The sequence below is a fragment of the Falco rusticolus genome, chromosome 12, assembly GCF_015220075.1.
Source record: "Falco rusticolus isolate bFalRus1 chromosome 12, bFalRus1.pri, whole genome shotgun sequence".
NCBI lineage: Eukaryota > Metazoa > Chordata > Aves > Falconiformes > Falconidae > Falco > Falco rusticolus.
The window spans coordinates 22,454,721-22,476,228 of NC_051198.1; the positions used below are offsets into that span (position 1 = coordinate 22,454,721).

The 21,508-nt window shown below is 40.7% G+C and overlaps 1 protein-coding gene across 9 annotated transcripts in view; it reads left to right on the forward strand.

The window, feature by feature from the left end:
- The first annotated feature begins 4,807 nt into the window (after nucleotides 1-4,807).
- Nucleotides 4,808-21,508, forward strand: part of RPS6KC1 (ribosomal protein S6 kinase C1) — a 91,227-nt gene continuing 74,526 nt past the window's right edge. For 5 of the 9 annotated variants that reach the window (XR_005106936.1, XR_005106937.1, XR_005106938.1 and 2 more), the window contains exons 1-3: nucleotides 4,809-4,984; nucleotides 9,550-9,585; nucleotides 14,035-14,155. Coding sequence is in view for 6 of the 9 variants with exons in the window: in XM_037405135.1 (XP_037261032.1) it covers nucleotides 4,880-4,984; nucleotides 9,550-9,585; nucleotides 14,035-14,155 (262 nt within the window). In the remaining 3 variants the exon portion in view is untranslated. Of the gene's footprint in view, nucleotides 4,985-9,548; nucleotides 9,586-10,476; nucleotides 10,592-10,795; nucleotides 10,912-14,034; nucleotides 14,156-21,508 lie in introns of those variants that run through there. The other 4 variants (XM_037405138.1, XM_037405136.1, XM_037405140.1 and 1 more) reach the window with 3 other exon arrangements.

Consider the following 21,508-nt stretch of genomic DNA (forward strand, 5'->3'; position numbering starts at 1 on the left):
GCAGCACCATGTTCACTGCTTGTAGAACAACAAAACCCACACACCTGAGGTGGTATTTTAACATTCTCGGGTTAAAATGCACCTGACAATGCTCTGCTGAGGAGACCTGGCCTGAGGGATGGGTGGGAGACCTGCCTGCCCTGCAAGCCCCGCAGATGGACCCCACTGCTTACCAGCTGCATAAACAACCCTCTCCATCTCTGTCAATGTTGCTTGAATAAGCAGTTAAAACGCTTTCTTGAGGTCTTCTGCGGACAGAGTAAATGCTGGCTCTGTTTACTGTAAGGAAGTGTACAAAGCATATGAAATATGGTAGTGCTGAATCGTGCAGATGCTGTGCAGGAACTGTAATCAAGTAAAATACTGTTTCTCTGCATCCCTTTTACTTGTGTCATGGAAGTGACTTTAAATAACAGTAATTTTAAAGTTTTCCCAGAAGTGGTAGGGAAGACTGGAATGGAATAATGTAGTTATGTTAAGGCTGTGCTAGTTAGGCAACCTGTCAAATCCACTTTGGGTTTTCCACTTCTTGAACACAAGTTACCGGCAAAAGGTATAAATTACCCATCCATTCTCTTAGCTTCTTCACAGTGTAATGAGAGAGAGATGTTGCTACCTCCATAATATATGGGTAGTAAAAGATCTCCCAACTATATTTTCCAGACCTATGTTATTTTGGTAATTTGTTCTTTGCTATATTTTTGAAGTATTCTTAGATATATTTCTGCGATAGAAGACAGTAAGCCATAGCTATAGCAACAACAGCTGCTGTTATTTTTAGGAGCAGAGGGAATCTTCCCATGGAATGCAGTTATTTTCTGTATTTTGAGCTGTGTAAGACACTCAAGATACTCAGTCACTTCAAAGGTTTTTACATAATAGTAATCTCAGTAGCGATGCTGGAAAAAGGGAAGGGGGAAGCTTTGGGTGTGTTTAAGATAAGGCTTAGTGAAAAGGAATATATGCTGATAATCATAGAAGTTAATTGTGTAACAGATGAAATGGAAGATCAGAAAAAGATTAACCTATTAATGTTGCAAATTGTTTCTCATCTCAATGTTGCTGTTATTTCTTGCCTTGACCTAGGAAAGTCTTAATAAGCCAGTAACACTTAATTGTAGACTGTTTACTCTGCTCTAATTATTATTTTGCATATCTAGGTTGGCCATACTGTGTTAAGAGATATTCTTCAAAATAGACGTCTCCAAATTCTGATTTGCAACTAGAAGCCAAATTATTTTATGAGTCATTTGAGCTTTCAAAACTCCCTAGTAAGTGGAGGCTACTGACTCACTGAGGGAGGTTTTGATTGATTATACTGCTCATAAGAACAGCCACGGTGGTTCAGATCAATGGTCCACTGAGCTCAGTTTCCTGCTTTCTACAAGCAGTTAGCAGCGGATGCCTAGAGATGTGCAGGGGCTGGGCAAACTTCAAATGAACATTCTTGCTGCCTCTAGCTGTTTTCAGCTCAGTAGATTTCCTAAGCCTGATGTGTTTGTCTCTTTAGTTACTCTCAGTGACTCTCTCCCCCAAGTACTTGAATTTGTGAACTTTCTGCATCAGCAACATCCTTTGGTGAGAGTCCCACAGGTCTAGCATTCATTATGTGAAGAACTATTTTATTATTATTAATTTTATGACCTCGTTCATATCAGCTTCACTGGCCTCTGGTACATGTGTTGAGAGACTGAACAGGCCATCCCCCCCATCTTCTCCATGCAACTCATGATTTAATGGTCTGCTATCATGTCCCCTCATGTTATTCCTTCTTCCAAGCTGAAAAATCTGACTACTCCATTGTTCAGCACGAAGAAGCTATTCCATATATCTGATAATATTTATTGTCCTTCTTGGCTTAGCCATGGAGTTATACAGTTGCAATATAGTCTTCTCTGTCTTATTCTCTACTCCTGCTGCTCCTTCTCCCTTCCTCCTCCCAACAAATTGCTAACTTTTGAGTTAGATGGCATTTCAAGATGGATATTTTTTTCTCAGTAGATGCATCAGTTGGCTATTGAAATTTAAATGAAATCTATTATATAATTTACCAGGGATTAGTCAATGATGGCTTCAGTCCCATTGATTTCTGTTTATGCCATTAAAACATCAAAAATTCCACATCTTTGTCACCTTCGGAGGCGTGGCGACCTGGTTCAGGAACGGCACGGTGACCAACCCCAGGCTGCTCGGGCCATCAGCTCACAGACACCAATGTGGTGGATGGCAAATGGCGTTTATTGATAAGTGGCGTGGCATTATATAGCTTGGGTTTACAACGTCACTTCCGTCTGCTTACGTCATAAGCTAAAAGCTATTGGCTATCCAGAGAGGGGCTCTATATTTCCGTACAGCGCGAGATCTTCCAACCGCCAAGCCCTAACTACCTACACATCTTATGAGACGTTACAAGCAAGTGCTGCTTCATAAGCAAATTTATACCAGAACTGGTTTCCCAATCATGCTGTTACACTAGAGGGTTATATGAGTTGCATGATATATCAACTAATTAGTATACCATGCTAGAAAATGTTCCTTGTTTACTTGAGCAAGCGTATTTTCAGCCAGCTGTTTGGTTTTTTGGATGCGATGCCACTACATCTGAGCAGCTGCATGCTTCCTATAGCCAAAATCAGAGAAGATGAGAACAAAAAAGTATCCTTGAGATCATTCTGTCCAGCCCCTTCATTTCAGATCTAAACAAACCTCAGATTAGGCTCCCTTATTTGTCATTAGAATTACTTCAAACAGATCTTTTCTTCTAAAGTCTCTTTCAATGAACCTTCAACTGCATCAATAGTATAAAAAAAATAATTGCTAATTAGAGTTTGTTGTGTATCCTTTAGCCTTGGAGCTTAGAAACTTGCTTAGGAAGAATGATGATCAAGACCATGTTATCTCTGAGGTGCTCCTTTTAATAGTTACTTCCATGAAGTTAGATGTACCACCACCTTGTCAAAATATGTAAAAGACACACTCTTTCTCTCTCAGAAAACAGTGATAAGTGTGCTTCTAACAATCAATGTCCTATTTCTTCCCCATTCCTTAAGAAAATATTTCCCATGCAAAACAGACTAGACCTATCAAGCAATTCTTAAAGGTAAAAAAGATAAAGAATCTTTCCAGTAACTGGATAACTGGGAATGTCAAAGTAATATAAAAAAATTGTTGGGACACTATAAAAACTCACAGTTGGACTGTTTCTGTCCTGTGACATGTTAGGAAGAGTCATTGTGTTCTCCCACAGAAAATGACCTTTCTCTGGGACAACACTATTCAGAGAAGCAGCTGCATCTGGATGCTAGAACATGTCTGGAGCGCCTCTGACATGACTTTTCTGGGCTCTCCAGGACTGCCAGATCAACTGTGTTCTGTCAGACCAGCCCTGGGAGGGGAACAGCTGGTACACTCATGCCTGTTTCCCTGACGCTGCACGTTTGCAAGACTTGCTTGCCTCTGGTATGTAGGTTGGAATTCCCATTATAATGGGATACAAATTGAGTGAGGACAGTGTCGGGATTAAAAGTAACAGTAATCTTGTAATCACTAGAACAAGGTCAAGGTGAAAGTGTGGCAGTACTTCCAAACTGTGATGCTCACACTGAAACCACTTAGAAAGACTCAGTGGTGAGCTTGTGCTTCCAGATCTGTAGAAGTGAATCTGATCTGGAACTCAGAAAGCGAATGATTATAGTTGATGACCTTTCATTTACACACCAATAACTGGGAATGTTATAAAGACTCATGATGCAGTTCAGGCATCCTCAAAGGGTAGATACTCACTATGAGCTTCAGTACAAGAATCTCATCTTTTACAAAGAAATGCCATTAAGTATTTTACTTTATGTCAAAGACCTGCATGACATCAGAGATATTAATAACCTGGTAATGAAAAGCTGATTTGTTAACATCTGCTATTAAATGAATGAAAGCATGGTAACAAAAAAGAAGAAAATAATCTTAACAGTTTATATAATCTGAAGCGTGACTTCTGTTCGTATTGATATAGGTCCCACTACAGCCCAGTAATTGACAGTACTTGGAACCTTATGAAAGGAGAACGCCTTGCAGGGCAAAGTTGTGCTCCTCTGAACCAAAGCAATGCACCTCAGACCCTGCAGTTCCCTCACACCAGTGTGTTTCACACCCCTGTGCACACACAAGAGCCCACCTGCAGAGAAAGATGCAGGTACAGCTTACAGAACCTGGGGAAGACACAAAAGGGCAATTCAGTAACCATCAAACGTGCCTTTTTGTTAACGTTCCTCTTTAACACCCGCGAGTCATTTCTGCGTTACAGGCCTTCAGATTTAGGGCAGTGTAGCTTAAAACAGCGCTGGACGCGGCACACCGGCTCTGCCTGGGAGAGCCTTGCCACGGATTTGTGGATGCCACGGGGCGTTTGTGCTCGGAAGTCACCACGGAGTGTCAGTCCCGCACAGCCGCGCCCTCGCCGAGTGCCGTGAGCAGGGCCGGCGTGCCGCTGGGTGCGCCTGGGTGCTTTGCCCGCGGCACCCGGCCCCACCCGCCTACGCAGGCTTACCAGGCTCTGGAAAAGGCGGCCCCGTCCCAGCGGCCTGCTAGCAGCCGGGGTACTCACACCGGCAGCAGGAAGCGCTGTGAGCCGCAGAGGGCCCGGCCGCACCCCACACCGAGTCGCCCGACCCCAGCCCCGCCGCCAGCCCCGGTTTAAGAGTCCCCAGCGCAGCGCCCCGGGCGGGCCCCTGGGGGCCGCTGCTCCCGGCGGCGGGGCGGGGCGGGGCGGGGCTGGGGCGGGGCGGGCCAGGCCCCGGCACCGCCCGGGCGGGGCGTGGCGTTCCCGGGCGCCGCTTCCGCCTCGGCCGGGGCCTGGCGCGGTGGCGTTGCGGCGGGGGGCAGCATGCTGAGCCCGCGGGAGCGCGGCGGGGACCTGGCCCGCTTCTACACGGTGACGGAGCCGCGGCGGCACCCCCGCGGGCACACCGTCTACAAGGTCACGGCGCGGGTGAGTCAGCGCCCGACCGGGCCGCGGCCTCGGCCTCCTCTGTGCCGGCCGCCGCCGCCCTGCCCCGCGCCCCTCAGCTCCCCGCGCCCGGCCTGCCTGTCGTTCGGTCTGTACAGCTGCCGCTGCGGGCGGAACGGAGCCTGTGGCCGGGCTGCCGGCGGGGTCCTGCCGTGCCCGGCTGGAGCAGGCCGGTCGCGACGTGGAAGCCCCTCTCAGGGACACGGGTGGGAGCCAGGGGGGACTGGGGCGCGGCGGCCGCCCCCGAGCTGTGCCGCGTCTCCTCCTGCCAACTTGCACCTTCACACAACGTTGTAATCGCCTCGAAGACGCTTTGCAATTCACTGTCAGTTTCTTTCCTGTTTGTCGCAGGGTGTGTGAGAATAGCTTAAACCCCAACCGCTGTCTGCTTGTCCCGGCCTCTTCTGTCCCAGGCCTGTGGGACGGTTACAGCCGGGCTGCCCCACGGCGCGGCCAGCGGGAGGGAGGCCGGGGCAGCGGTGCGGGGGCACAGCACGGAGCTGCGGGGTGCTGAGGCAGCCCCTCTCCTCGGGGCAGCCTGTGCCTGGGGTGCAGCCCCCTCTGGGCAGGAGGGGGTCTGGGAGAGTCAGGGGGGCCTAGCGTGCGAGGGAGGAAAGCTGCAGCACGTAACTGGGTGTGGGGAGAGCTGGCCTAGCCCGGGTTTTGCTCAAAGCTCCTTCTGTTCCTCCTGGAGAAATTTTCTTTCTCTTCCCTCTGCTTTCCTATTTAAGCCAAAAAGGGAGGGGCGTAAGTAAATATGTGGCAGTAGGTGCAAGAGGAGTGGGAATTCAGGTCACAGGAATGGTGGGATATATTGAGAGCATCAGAAAGTGTCAGAGGGACAGAGCTTATTTAAATAATGTCTGATCTTGTAGTTACTGTAGATGTGCTGCCTGTGACAGCAGTGTATGTTTGTATACACCTGTCCCTTAATTCAAAGAATACAGCATTCTCTGTGTATATATATATCATAGTACTCAAATTGTTCAGCTATGATCACTTTGTGTGACTTGTGAAATGAAAAATTGGGGTTTTTTATTCTTTTTTATCAAATATATATGTACAGGGTCTCTGAACAGAAGTATGGGACATGTTTAAACCATTTTTTTAGTCCAATAAAATGTAGCGTTTGTTAAGACAAAAAAAAAAAAGTCATTTTCCCTGAGATAGACACAAGGAGGAAAACAGTACCATCACATCTTTGTGCCGTGGCTCATGATGGGCTAAGTCTGTGTGTGTGTTTCAAAAAGTTGTGCCAGTGCAATAGGGAATAGTAGGAATGAACTGAGAATTCTGCTTATTTTATTCTGGTGACTTAATTCTTATTGGCTAAAGCCAGTTAAAATACTCTGTGATATTTTGGTTTATGCAGAAGTGTTCAAAAGCAAGTTGGGGCTAACTAGGGAGGAATGTCATCCTTTCTCAGTGTCCCATAAGTTGTAGATGCTCTGGTGCTTTTCCAAGCCAGGCAGTACAGAATCAGGAGCTGATCATTATGTGAGCTGTCCAAATTAAACTGAGCATTAGTTCTTCAGTGTGTTTTGATATCTGAAATCCTCAAAGTGAAAAAATGTTTCTCTTCTAATGCAGCAAAGGATGCTTTGGATTCACAAATGTAGAAGTATACATAACTGTTTTTTCGTTTGGATTCTATCTGGTAATCTGTTAGTGTAGTGCTTGAAATGAGGATTTGGGGAGTTAGATGCTGAACGAAATGATTTAAAGGTGATTCAGTGTACGTATCTGTTACCCTTCCTTTTTCTTTTCTCCTATTCCTTCCTCCTGTTCCTGCAGTGATCTGGCTCCATGTTTGATATCACAGCACTACAGCTGTATTTGCTGATCTGATGCTCAGCAACTTTGGGGGACCGCCAGGAAAAAAAGTGAGATGGATATTCCCATTGTGTTGAATACCCTTCTGGCTGAGATCTAGGGTACTCAGTACGTGCTAGTGGAGGTTTCTGGTTCCTTTCAGTGATTCCTTTGTGAAACAAAGTTAAGGGAACTTTCTGTTCCAATGTAATGATGGATTAACGATCATGGATGAGAAAGCACTTGTTTAGTGCGTCCCAGACATCTGACTTAAAGGCCCAACTACCCATGCAGTCTATCCTGAGTGCTAAGGTGGTCTGTCCTTATCGTAGCTTTTTCTTAAAGGTGTTTTTTTTGTATAGCAGAGTATATATATTTTATTTACTTGTAAACTGTGAAATAATTGTAAGTGCAGACAAGATTAAATTAATATTGGCCTTTTTATATCCATTTCCAAAGGCTAAAGAACAGAAAGGGATATCAGTGAGTTGTGATACGAGGAATGTTCTTTAATGATAACTGAAAATATAGGCCACTAGTGAAACTTCAGATGATTTAGAAGATTACAATTACTAATGATAATTAAAATTCTAATGAATTTTGTTGGGTATCTGCAGTTCAGACAAGGAACAGGATAATATGAAATACTTTGTTCGGTGGTTTTCAGAGTCTAATGTGGTAATTATACATTGCTTAGCTCATTGATGGGTATCCTAACGATATTTAAAAAAATAGTTTAATGGTGCTTGCATTACAGATTGGCAGAAGGAGCTGACTGCATTGATCCTTGTGAGAGGATTAAAAAAGGGCATTGAAAATTTAGGGAATTGGATCATCTTTGCCAAGTCTCTAGGTTGATCATAGGTTGGACTGAAGGGGCAGACCTCTTTCGAGTTTGACCTTCAGAAAAGGATATGAATAACAAAGTTGAACAACACATGAATTATTACATCCTGACTTAAAGTTGGCAAGGCTGGTAGATATAGAAGGCGATGTAACATTAGAACAAGTGTGAACAGGGCCTCTGGGTTTTATTCCAGATTCTTACTAACTGGCTGGGTAATTACTCATCTCTCTGGGTCTCCTTCTGCCCATCTGGTAACTTACCTAGCTGCCAAAACTGTTGCAAGGCTTTAACTAAAGGTGAACTGCAAAGCAAAGCAGTTGGTGTGTGCCCTTTGGTGTTCTTCTGTGATGTGTAGCGATGCCTATGATATCTTCTTCCCCCAGCTCTACAGGCTCCTTATATCAAGTACACCAGCTATTAGAAAAGAAGGTTAGTAATATTTCACCTATTGTACATATGAACTGTCTGGTAGTGAATGAAGGAGCAACAGCTGCCAAGGTTAAAATTAGTTGCCAAATGTTAGATTACTCAAGAGTGAGGAAAAGTTGATAAAATCTTCTTCAATGTAGACTACGCTGGAAGAAGAGGACTTTGATGTGCAAGGTGAGAGAAAGAACTTAGACTTGTGAAGGAAAATGTTTTAGGTTTTTTGGGAGATTGCAAGAAAAGGTGACGCTTCTCTTTTCTGTCTTGTCTCCTCCAAAATGTGTGAAAGATTGCAGTGGCTGGGCTATGTAGTAAGATGATGTTATGAAATCTGAGAGGCTTTGGGAAGGATTCTTGAAAAATGAAAGAGGAAGAGAGCTAGTTTGTGGGGAGCATGAGGGGTATGTTATTGTCACCTAGCAAGAGGAAAGTGTAGATTCAGTGACTTCCATCTTAAAGCAACAGCTGCGTGGTGCTTGCAGTACAGCGGGATGGTGTTTTGGTCTCTGGGGTGCAAGTAGTGTGGACTCCTTGTGCTTGCCTATATGCATCGCGTGTTCACAGCATCAATTATTCTGGGGTGTGTCACTGTGGATAGTCTCAGTTGGGTTGAGAGCACCCTATTTTTCTTTAGCTAACAATAGGCTAATTATTGTTAAACAGCTTTGGCTGAGTTGCAATGAAGTATATAGTGACTTGCACAAGATAATTGCAGTTATAAATTAAAGATGTTTTTGATATTTTTTTTTTTGTGTGTGGATATGCTCTTACTGCTGTTTATAAGCCCAATACAGAACTTAGATTACAAAGGCTCTTGTGATCAATATTTATATAAAGAAAAAAATCCTGACAAAGTACAGGCTTCTCTATGGTGTGTAGCCAAGCCTCATTTTCACTGCGATTTTCTGCTGGACAAAGTCATTTATAATTAATTAGGCAATGAGTGTTTAAGGAGAAACAAACACACAAGGATAGTCAGATGTGTGCGCATTGATGGCGGTAAGTAAAGCGGAAATACTATCTTAGTAAATGCACAGCTTCACATTCACAGTGAGGTTCTGTGCAGCTTATATTAAGCCAAGTAGCCTTAATTAGCTCCGTTTATTGGGAGTAATGTGGCCCTAATATGAATTAATAGGAAGAGACTGGGAAGATGGTGGGGGTTGTGCTCTACATAGCTTTGTTTTGTGAGATGTCCTCTGTGCCATTTTGCCTAGAATGTACATCTTTATTTCTAATCACAGTGACTCTGCTGTTAAAATACCTCACTGTCTTGTATTTGGATGTTGGACTTCTCTGAAGCTAAATGAAAACATTTCTGAATGCTGGGGAACATGCCACTGTTTGCCTTTTTTCAGATTTTTTTTTTTCCCCCTTCAGCAACAAATGATTGTATGTTACTTTTTAACTTCCAGACTGAAACCCCAAGTTTATATGTGTTTTTTTTGTTTTGTTTTTTCAGATTGTTTCAAGAAAAAATCCAGAGGATGTCCAGGAGGTAACAGTTTAAACTTGTGCAAATGTCTTTGTGTATCCCACTATGCCTTTTGAAGCATCTTTGGTGTAATTTAGCAATTTCTGTGTGTTTTGTCACTGAAGTTGAGCAGTTTTTTGTACCTTTCCATTTGTCTTTAGCTTTCATGGTTGAAAACAGTAGCTAGCGTAACATGTTGCAATTCATCTCTCAGTGATGAATCATGACTTGAAACAAAGTCTTAGGGAGGAAAGCGTCTTTTGATGACAAAACTGCTTTGATAACTTTGTAAGCTCTTTTCTCAGGGGTAGAATTGGCAAATTGATGGTTACTTAACTCTTACTGATAAAATTAGAGATCAGTCCACAATCCAAGTCTTAGGTCTCAGCTGTAGGTACTCTTTTCCTCTTTAACCAATACTTCATTGAAAAGCCTACACCATTACTGTCTGTTACTGAAGAGAGAAAATGGAGGAGCATAGGAGTAGCTGAGAGAGATGAGACTGCAAGTCGTACATTATGCCTATCTCTCTGAGGCTCCTTTAGTATTTTCTAGTGGTATACTTTGATAAAACTTTAAAATTACTTACTCTTTGCCTCTTCTGAAAAGTCTCTGAATAAGGGTCTGCTGTATTCTTGTGCCTCTTTAATAGCTCAAAAGACTGTCAGCAACCATTTTATTGAGACAAAAAAATACATCATGTGTGTGTATGTTGTGGGTTTGGTTTTAGTGTTTTGGGTTTTTTTTTTTTTTTTTTTTAGATTTAAACACCTTTTTTCCCTCTTGATTTCTTCTGGACTAATGGCTTGACATTGATACTATTATACTATGTACATGCAAAACCTTCCTTCAAAAGCGCAACCTTACAGCTTTTCAGACATTGTGTAACATGCATATGTTCAATTTCTGGTGCAGTCTCTCACTACAGTTGAGGAGAACCTGGATAGTTGATGAAAGAAGAGCCCATAGATGAATTCATTGCATCTCTATGTGGTCAAACAATGAGTTACTGATTAGTGGCTTGGCAGAGGTGAGAATTGGCTAATACACCTAACACCCGTTTGTTGCATCCTGCTTTGAAATCTTGAGAATCAGACAAACCTGAGCATTCGTGCTTTTTGCATTTTTTTTTAATCTCTAGAAGATTAAAATAGCCTATCAGAATCAAGAGATGATCATGGATCTAGTTTAGCTGCATTATTGTAGTTTGTAGATTGATGTTCACCTTTTCCAGGGACACTCCTGAATTGAATCTATCCATGAGCACATTCTGCCATTACCTTAAACTTCATTTGTGGAAAAAACACTTTATAGCAGCTGTTGATGAGCCATTCATCAGAAAAATATGTTGTAAGTGTCTTTCAGCTGGAGTCTTGCATGAATTATATGTTAAGTAGTTTTGAAACAGTAGCAAAACTGTATCTTTTAGTCACTGCTTTGGTTGTTGGCTTTGATTTTTCTGTGGCTGTAGGTTAGCCATGCAGAGTTCTACATACTCTAGGCAATAAGAAGGCATAAATGTGCTATGAACTTATTGATGACTGCCCTTTGCCACCCTTCATTTTATCAAATGAATTATTTTGCATGTGATAGCATGTTAGGTTGTGGTGTGATTCTGTTATAAGCAAGCATCTGAAAGTACCTATTATTACAAGGAATATCCTAGATGGTAGTTGCCATAAGGGTGAGTTGTAGTCAGAAAAGCACATAGGCTGGGAGCTTTTCTGTTTTACTGGCTTCTTATGATAAAAAAAATAGTGGACAGCCTTTGAAAGAAAAAGAACATGGTCCTAACCTGTTTTTCCAGAATGCTCAATTAGAAATTCAATAGACAAAATCTTGTCTTGTGCACACAACCACCCTGTTGCTTTACAATCTGTCTGGTGCAACCACCTTCCCGCACCCATACAGGATCACTTGGTTGTGCCTGCTTACTCATTCAGAAGTCTCTTTTAATGTCACTGCTGTGATCTTAATACATACATTACATACATACAACTGCACATAAGGCTATGTGCTGTGACCTCAACTCTACTTACCAGTTTTCTGTCGCCTCTTTTTAACTGCCCTTTGGGATGCCAGCCTTTAATACAGCATCTCTCCCACTGCAGCCAATTGTATTTCAAGATAATCCTAGCTGTTGTTGCTGAGACAGGAAGGAAGATAACCTTGTAAGGGCTTTCTTCTCAAAAGGATGAAAGAAGGTAATAGGAAGTTGTGTGTGTAGGACTTAATATATACAGAAAGGCTAGTGGACTTCAATTTTCTTGCTTCTGGGGATTGATGGTGGCAGCATCGTGAGGCAGTTGTAGCTAGGGTAGTCCTGTGGGTATTTTTCTCTCATTCATGAAGGAGAAAGGGTTGTTCATTGTGGAACAGATGAATCATACGAGTTAATAGAGATCTACTGGCTGTAGCCATGACAAGCACCTTATTGCATTACAAGTCTAACATATGTTTTATGATATACTTGCTGTGCTTCGTTGGGCCTCAGTGCAACGTGTCCTTCCTCCAAATCTGATTTCTAATGAGTATATTAGAGTGGGAACTTTGCTAACTTTGCTGAGGCGCATGCATGCAAAGGCATGATTTCTGTGAGCTTGTGAAAGGTTTGAGGATGACCTTGACTGCTTTTGCTATGCAAGCTGCTTACAGATATTTATTTTTTTTCTTCTTGGCTATTGGGAGATCACTTGCAGCAGTAAAAAATGACACTTTTTAACGTGGAGTGGAATCTCGTGTTCTTATTTTCTGGCAGCTTTTCACGTTGTCTCCAAGTACTGACAGTAGAGTAACTTAATGTTTCAAGACTTCACCATCTTAAGCAATTTTGTGTTTTATATGCGTACTGCTCAAGAAGTGCTAATCATCTACTTTCTGGATATTGGATTAGGTGAAAGTACAGCATTGAAAAATTACTGTTTCTGATAGCGAAATAACTAGTTTGCCTTCTTGAAAGATCCTGATTTTTCTTCCCTTGTCTGTTGAACTCGACCAAGTTCTAGTTGTAATTGACTCCTGAAAATGTGTGCGTAATAGTTGGGGCTGAATCAGGCCTGCTAGTTTCAGTATAGCTAAGTTTATAAGGTGGCTAGACTGTTGCCATATTAAAGCTTTGCATATCTACTGTTAACAGTCCTGTTACCTTGTAACTGCATTGTTCTGTAGGTAGGACTTGCACCTGCTGAAACTTAGAAGGCCTCTGACTTTGGTGTTTAAAAGCAACCAACCAACCAACCTCCAAAACTCCAAGAAAACAACAAAAAAAACTCCTCTAAAATTAAACTTTGTACTGAGCTCTAAACCTGGTTTGCTTGAAAAAAGTAGTTTTTCAATTAAGCTTGCTCATGAGAAGGCAGCCTGTTAAATCAGTCACAAATATTTGGAATCTCTTAAATTGTGGTTAGTTGTATTAAGCTAATTGAAACATTTGACTGATGGAACACTGGAATCAACTGCTGAATGCGTTGCAGTCTCTCTTGTGTTTTTTGTGTGTGTCGTGTCTCCCCACCCCGCCCTGTTCTGCTTTCATCACTTTACATTAGTGTTGAGGGTTGTTATGATGGCTTAGTGAGTCTGACCAAAAATGAGACCAAGATATAAAATGTCTTTGTCCATTTTTTTTTCATCCCGATGGCAAACTTTTTAGCAGTCAAATGTAAATTTTGTTGCTCAGTTCTTTCCCTGGCATGACTCTCCTGTTGGGTTCTCCTCCTGCCTTGAATGGAAGGAATAAAAAGAAGGAGATGGAAGAAGGATAAGGTGGATACCTGGCTGGGAGATGACTACCTTTTTCTGGAGAGGATGGATCAGGAAAAGCTGGTGTAATGAACCAATGCTGCCTTTGCATTCCTGAAGTTGGAGATTCTGTCTAGATTTCAAAAGGAACATAATCAATTTTTTATCATGGTTATTAGTAACAAACCATTTAAAATGTGGGCTTGCATTTACACTTGATCAGTGTTTTACATAAATTACAAGCTAGTTTATAGTTCTGGATGCTCAATGTGCTGTCCTTAAGAATCCCTTACTTGTATTGATTTCTCTTCCCTCATTTTCTCTTTTGCTGTTGTCTCTTCCCCATACTTGCAGCTGCACCAAGCACATCATGCTATTGAGTGCTGGATAGCGCAACACTACTATTCAGCTTTTTTTTCCTCTCTTACTGGTTCCCTGTGTAGGTCTGGATCTCAGCGTGACTGAAACGGTGCTGCCTTTGCCTTCTCTGTTTCCTTCTTTCAGCTTTTACTTCATATTTTTTTCTATGCACTGTAGTCTTTTTAGCCAAAATTGGTGTTAAGGACAGATGACCATTTTTTAAATGGTTGTTAAACAGTTGGTAGTTCAGACTGTCTATTTTTGTTAAACATATTTGCTGAAGGTAGAGCTCTGATTTGCTTAAAAAACTGTATTTGTGGTGTGATGCAGTGCAAACAACCTCACTAACACTTCTTTCCCCTTTCTCTGCTGCAGATAGTCGTTTGGAAGAGATACAGTGACTTTAAGAAACTGCACAAAGATCTCTGGCAAATTCATAAAAACCTATGCAGACATACAGAACTCTTTCCACCTTTTGCTAAAGCAATAGTATTTGGTAAGCATAATTCCTTCCTGACACTGAAATACTTTGACTCAGTATCTACAAATACATCTTGTTTTGCAGCTGCGTGGAACTCTTTTCCATGTGTTTTACTACTCAATTTTTAGTGTGTTGTCTTACTTGTAGGTGTGCTGGTATCATACCTTGATACTTTTATTCATTTTTTTTGACAGGGGTGGTTATAGCCTTGCTTCCATGTTAGAAATATTAGCTCAGATATTTATTGGCATATATGTCCTGTATCTTCACAACATGCATTCCTTGTTTTCAGGAGCATAACGTGTATATAGCTTTGTGAACAGCACTTGAGCAGTGAACAAAGATTTTCACATGAGCTGTCTGATTTTTAGCAATGAATTATAGTAAACTATCAGGTGGCTGTTGCAGAAAAGGATTTTATTCTAGGAATTTGATTGTAATTATCAATTTTATTGGCTAGGCTTTTGAGGTCAGTTTTACATATAGCAGTTAACTATTTCACCAGAACAACCTGTAAGAGTATTGTGACTCTGTGAGAAATACATGGGACAAAGTCAAAGGTCTTAACTTAAATCTGATGTATATGTCATTGTGAATGAGCCATAGGTGGACTTTCAGTGAAGTGGTATGACTCCATGTAGAACTACAGCTACCACACTTTTTTTTTTTTTTTAGCAGTATGTTGTGCTTATAAAATAAATGGTGGTGTAGTGGTTTTTTTTTTGTTGTTTGTTTTAGCACATATTCTTTGTGTTCAGCACAAACTGTTGCTGTTTTTTTGGTGTGCATATATATTGCACAACATCCACTGGGTTTTTAAACATCTCTTCAGCATTTTTTTAATGTGTCCAGCATGTTTGGCATCTTTTTTTGCATGCATCTACCGCATGCTTTGTGAGTGTTTTTTGAGTCGTTTTGAAGGCGTTGCTGCCTGGAATGGGTTTGGTGCTTTTTGGCATGCACCTACCATGTGCTTTCAAGCCTTTTTTCCAGGCATTTTAATGTCATCTTTTTTTTTTAGGTGTCCAAGAAGCATTTGGCCTTTCTTTACCTACATCTACCATGTGTTCTTGGTTTGGTTTAGGTTTGGCTGAGCTTTTTGATTTCTGAAGTGGTTTTGGGGTTACTAAAGCATTTCTGTGGCATTTATGAGTTGTTCCAGCGTATTATTTTTTAAAGCGTCTGGTCTGTCTTGATGCTTTTTTCTGGTGTGCACCTACTTTAATATTTAGTGGTTTTTTGGCATGCATCTTCCACGTGCTTTTTTGGTTAGGTTTTTTTGGCAAGATTTCTGATGAGGATTTCATGCATTGTATTGTGGTTTTTTTGTTTAAGGCATGGCTGTGGCGTTCTTTGTGTCCAGGATTTCTTCGTGTTTTTTGGCATGCACCTACCACTTCTTTTTTCGAGTATTTCTAAGGCATTTCTGAGGTGTTGCTGTCAGTCCAAAATGTTTGGTGCTTTTTGGTGTTCGTGGTGGGTTTTTGTTTTTTTTTTTGTACCATGTGCTCTTTTTTGGTGTGGTTTTTGGCAGGCGTTTTAGTTTCTAACGTGGTTTTGGGGCTACTAAGGCATTTTCATGGTGTTTTAGTATGTTTTGTTTTTTCAAGCATCCAGCTTGTGTGGTTTTTTAATGTACATTGTGTGATTTTGAGCATCTAGCACGTTTGGCATTTTTCGGCAAACATCTACTGTGTGCTCTCTTCTTTGGCAAGGTTTCTGGTATGAACTCTATGCTTTTTTTGGTGTGGTTTTGGGTTCCTAAGGCATTGCTGCAATGTTTCTGTGTGGCTGGGGTTTCTGTTTGTTTTTTTGTTTGTTGGTTGGTTTTTTTTTGGCATCTAGTATCTGGTGTTCCTTAAGTGTAGCTTTCTTTCATGCATGTACCGCATGATTTTCAGTGGATTTTAAATAATTTTGCAGCACTTTTTAATGTGTCCAGTGTATTTGTTGTGTTTTTGGCGTTGCTAACTGCAGAGCACCACATGCAATTATCAGGCATTTTAACAGGTTTTTAAGCTTCCAGCATGTTTGGCATTTTTTTTTTTTTTGATAATTCTACCATGTGCTCTTTTTTTGGATGTGGTTTTAGGCAGACTTTTCAGTTTGTAAGGTGTTTTTGGCCAGGCTTAGGTGTTTTGGGGTTATTAAGGTCTTTTCGTGGTGTTTACAAGTTGTTTTAGTTTGGTGGTTGGTTCTTTTGTGTGTGGTTTTTGGGTTGGTTTTTTTTGTTTGTTTGTTTTTTTAAAGCATTCAGCCTATATTTATAGCTTCTGTATGCACCTTGCACAGTGTTTAGTGTCCAGCCTATCTGGCATTTCTGTGAATGCATCTAACGTATGCTCTTTTTTTGGCAAGGTTTCTGGTGTGAATTTTGCATTGTTATTTTGGGTGTGAGTTTTGGTTCCTAAAGGGTTTTCACAGCATGTTTGGCATTGCTGCAGTGGTGTGTTAAGCATCTAGCAAGTTTGGCATTTTTTGGCATGCATCTCCCACAAACTCTTTTTTGCCAAGTTTTAAGGTTTTTTTTGTTTGTTTCTGAGGTGTGGTAGCAGTGTTGTTTTCTATTGCCAGGTTGTTTCTAATATGTTTTGATGGGTTTTTAAACCTGCAGCACACTTTCAGCATTTTTTTTTTGTAGGCATCTATGATGTGCTTTTAGGTGTTTTTAGCATCCAGCATGGGTTTGGTTTTTGTTTTTTGCATTCTGTTACCACATGCCTTTTTCGTGTTTTTTCCATATTGTTTTAGCATTTTTAGTGTTCAGCACATTTGGTGCTTTTTGGCATGCATGTAGTGCCTGCTTTTGTGTGTATTTGCATGTTTTCCATGTGTTGTGCCTGTTTTCCATGTTTGTCACATGTATTTTTGCATGTTTTTTCCTTGTGTTGTGGATGGTTTAGTATCCACTCAGCGTTTGGTGTGTTTTGGCATGCATCTAGCACAGATTTTTGAAGGTTTTCATTGTGTAGAATTTATAGCGATGTTGAGCATGCATCTAGAGCGTATTTTCCCACACTCTTTCTGTCTCATATTAGCATGTTTTAGCATCCAGTGTGTTGCACATTTTTTGGCATGCATCTATTGCATGTTTTTGTGTGTTTTTTCCCTGTGTCACAGTTTTAGTGTGTTTCAGTGTCTGGTATGCTTTTGGCAGTTCTACTACATACTTCACATAGAAAAATGTGCAAAACATTTTTAGCATTTTTGTATGCTTTTAGTATAAGCTTTTGTGTGCTTTTGTGTATCCTAGCATTTTTTCATGATTTTTCTGCATTTTTAGTGGGTTTTTTTGGTCTGTGTGGTTTTCTTTTTCTTCATTTTTTTTGTTTTGTTTGGGTTTTTAAAATTATTTTGTATTCTACTTTTTTTGATGTGGGGTTTTTTTTTTTTTTTTTTCTTCTTTTTGGCGTCTACTATTACTTTGGGATAGTCAAGCCTGTCTGTTTGGAAAGTGCAAAAACCGAGGTTGTTTAGTCAGCCTTTTTTCCACCACTTTGTGTGACAGCAATGTAATACTGCCTGGGGTTACAGTTCTGTAGTTTTTGCTGGCCCTCCTTTGCCTTGAGTGCCGAGAAAATGTATGAAACCCCGCTGGAGGCAAAACCTCAGCCTGGAAAGCACAAATTTTCCCTTTGTTTCAGGACCAAATACTGCCATAGACGTGTAATTTTCACTACTTACTGTTTGTTTTTGATGTCTGCCGTGTGTAGGCACGGGACTGAGATGCTTTAAAGAATATACTGACATAAACGACTTGAACAAGTTGAAGTTAGTTTATAACCCAAGTCTAATCTGCCCCTAGAGCTTTTAGGGAGCCTCTGACTTAGCCCTTTCTTGTGTGGGCCAACTAAGTGAGAGGGAAGGAGTCAGAACTCTGTTGCAGATTTTACGGCTCTGTGCAGAGCTGGGTAAAATTCCTAGTTTAAATTGTCTTTCACTGTAATCAAATTTCATGCAATTTTATTTTTGCTTATTTATGGAGTTGGAAGTGGTATAAGTTTCTGCGCTGGGTCAGAAATTGTGCCCTAATGGTGAAATAGAGAATATAGTATTAGTTTCATCCTGACGTGATTTTATATCTGATTTATAGAGTGGTCCCTGGACAAAGTATTTACAAAGCTAATATTTGCGAAGCATAGTTTAATTTCACCTGGAAGATATGATAGCTGCTCATAAGGGAGGAAAGTGAAGGGTGAAAAGAGAATCAGGGTGGAAGAAAATGTGGGCTCTAATATATTAAATAATTTTAATTTTTCAGAAATGCAAATTAGCTGTTTTTACATTAATTAGCCCTGTAAGCAAAGGAAGAATTGAGTGAAATCTCTTCTGAAAGACAGCCTTCTTCTGTTGTATTTGGTGAACAAGTGACTGCAATGTACCTTGTAAGAGAAGGAAATTACAGAAATATTCAATGTAGTTAATTTCAAAGAGTTTTTTTGTAAATAAAACTAAACCAAAACAAAGCCCACTACCTTTGAATGAAGCTGAGCCATGGAAGAATACAAGGAAGAGGAGGTAATGTAAAAACAAATCTTAAATGATTCATGCATAGCTGAAAGGAACAGAAATGTCTGACTCTTCAATTTAAGAATTAGGTTTCTATTTACGCGTAAAATTTTACTGTGCATCCTTCAGTCTCACTTCTACGCATAATAAAAGCTGTGTGTTTTATTTAAATTTAGAGCATTTATCTGCAGATCAGTCTTAATACTTTTTGTACTAGAGGAAAAATGTAATCTTAGTAGATTTTTCAGTTTTGACAAACTTGATTTCAGTCTAGTTAGAGGTGAGCTGCAAGGTCCACCTCTGTTAAGACCTTTTGTTTTCAAGCTGATTTAATGAAGCATTTCTGCAGTGTTTCTCTCCTGTGATAATACTGCACTTGTTGCAGTTTTTAAACTAGTTACTAATTAGCATTGCCAGTAGTTGCTGGCTTATTGTTGATTTTTTTTTTTATATGTGTGTGCTTTAAGTAATGTATATATATATAGTTCTGAGCAGAGTACACTTTAAAAAATGAGCATTGGTGGTTCTGACAGTCAGACTTGCTTGTAGTAGAAGTATTAAACCTGAGCAGAATCTCACGTTCAGCATGCAGAGTTTTAGGAGATGGTGTGAGACGTATTTAAAAACAAATGGGTCATGCTGTGCTTCCCTAGTTCATGCAACCAAAGGCTTGCCACACCCACAGAACTGACCTATGTTGCATGTGGTATACTACAGCTTTTGATAATTACAAAGTGCAAGTGCATGTATTTATATGCTGTTACAATAGAGCTGGTCACATCAAAGCATGAAACCTGTTATGGGTGGGAAAAAGAAATAATTTTGCTGTTTCTGTACTTTGCTTGAACCTTTTCCGCCCATTTTATGCAGAGAACATAATGAACTTGAGCATGGGACTTTAAAATGTCCTAGCAGATCAGTTAAAACTTCTCTGAATTGTTATGCAGCAATTATGATACCTATTTTTGGGTAGTGATTACTCTCCTTACCCTAATATGCATAATTTCTTCAGTCTTTTCAAACTTTTTTTTTTTTTGACACTAAGTATTCCCGTATGTTGGCTATACATGGCATTTTGCCAGAATACCGGTAAATCTGTACTCAGCATGTGTTGTATCTAACAACTGCAGGAATGTATTCTAGTATTAAAAAAAAATACTCCCCCTGCCCTGACAAAAAGAAACCAAAACCCACCAGATACTGACAACTTGCTAGCAGTGAGTCAGAGAGGTGATCCACATTATAAAGCTCAGATAAGGATACTTCTGGAATTTGAAAATACCAAATGAAGTAGCATATTTAAGAACTGGGTGTGATTTACAGTTGGAAGTCTTGTGAGAGTTAAACTAACTGAAACATGAACACTAGTTTTGTTCGGTGTTTTGTTCAGATCTGCTCCACAAAATGATTTGTGGATTCTCTTTACAGGAATTTACGTTTGGCTTCCATTTGTATAAGAAATACTGAATGGAAAACTGCTGGAGGGAGTAGCAGAACTGTGCTAATGCATTTGCCATAGGCTAAGATTGTAGTTGATGCTTCCTAAAACCCTGGAAAGACATGGACATATAGTGAAGCTTCCATGTTGTCTGAGAGATGTAAAGAATTGTGGAAATAATGTTGATTTAGATGCACAAAGGCTTCCTGATAGAAATGTTTGAAGAGTCAGCTGGGTATCTGAGCACCTTTGAACATCTGATTGAGAAAGGTAGTAATGAAGGTGCTGAGCAATACAAGATTGCTTGAAAGTATGAAAAAAGGGAGAGAGGGAAGGAATTAGTCAGGGTTGGCTGGGAATGAAACTGCCAGCAAGATGCCAGATAGTCTGTGAACAAACCAGTACTGAATTATGTTCTTCCTTCCCCCCAAGTCCTCTAGTTCTGTAAGTGGTTGTCCTGATAGTATATCATGATGCTGATGAGCTGGAAAATGTGACAGTGACTAATGTTTCAACAACTCTGTTCAAACATGTATTCATTTTTTTTAGCTCAGCTTCCTAAGAAAATAAGGCTTATGTAATTGTGCTGTCAGAAAGTCAAGCCTCTTACTCATGTGGCTAAATTTGAGAGGGAAGGCAGTTGCAAATGTAATTATATTTCTGCAAAGTCTGTGAAACAGCAGCTGAGTAAGAAGAGAGCATGTGCTGTGGTGCTACCAAGGGCCCGCGGGCTCGGCTCATACTGGTGGGGTTTGCAGTTTCCTGGACAATTGGTGAACGTGCTCTGGTCAGCCTGGCAATGCTGGTCCTGACATGTCCTGTCTGGTGTCCAGTGGAAGTACTGAGATGTGGATGAGAAAAACTAGTTTTTATTGGGTTTGATGATGAAGCAAAGTGGGGAAAAGTTCCCTAGGAAGCCAAGAAAAACAGCACATTACTTTCTTGCAAAAGTTACCTGTTTCTGGCCTTGTTAGGTGTTTACTTCTCTGTGATTGATTTTCTGTTGCATTATAACAGTGTTTGTGTTATTTTATAGATTCGTTTAACTGGCCTGTGCTGTTGTGCTTTACTGAGGGAAGGTTTTTTTTTCACGATACCGTATTTTGCATGAAATGAAGCAAAAGCCCTAATGCACCCCCAGTGTTGTTTGGAAGACATAGGAAGTTTGAGCAGTTTAATGGGGCCTGATTTCAGTGTTGCCACTCAACGTGGTAGCATTGCCTTTGCCTTCTTTCTCCTTGCTTGTTGCTAGCTCTTTTGTACAGCTGCTATTGTTTGTACAGCTGAAAGGGCAGGGTGAACAAGTCATGGAACTGATCCAGCTGAAAATTAGCCCAACGATGTCTTTCCTTTCTTTCATGGAAAAATAACCCCTAAAAGCTTTGTTTGTGATCTTGTGAGTATGCGTGTGTCTTTCTAGT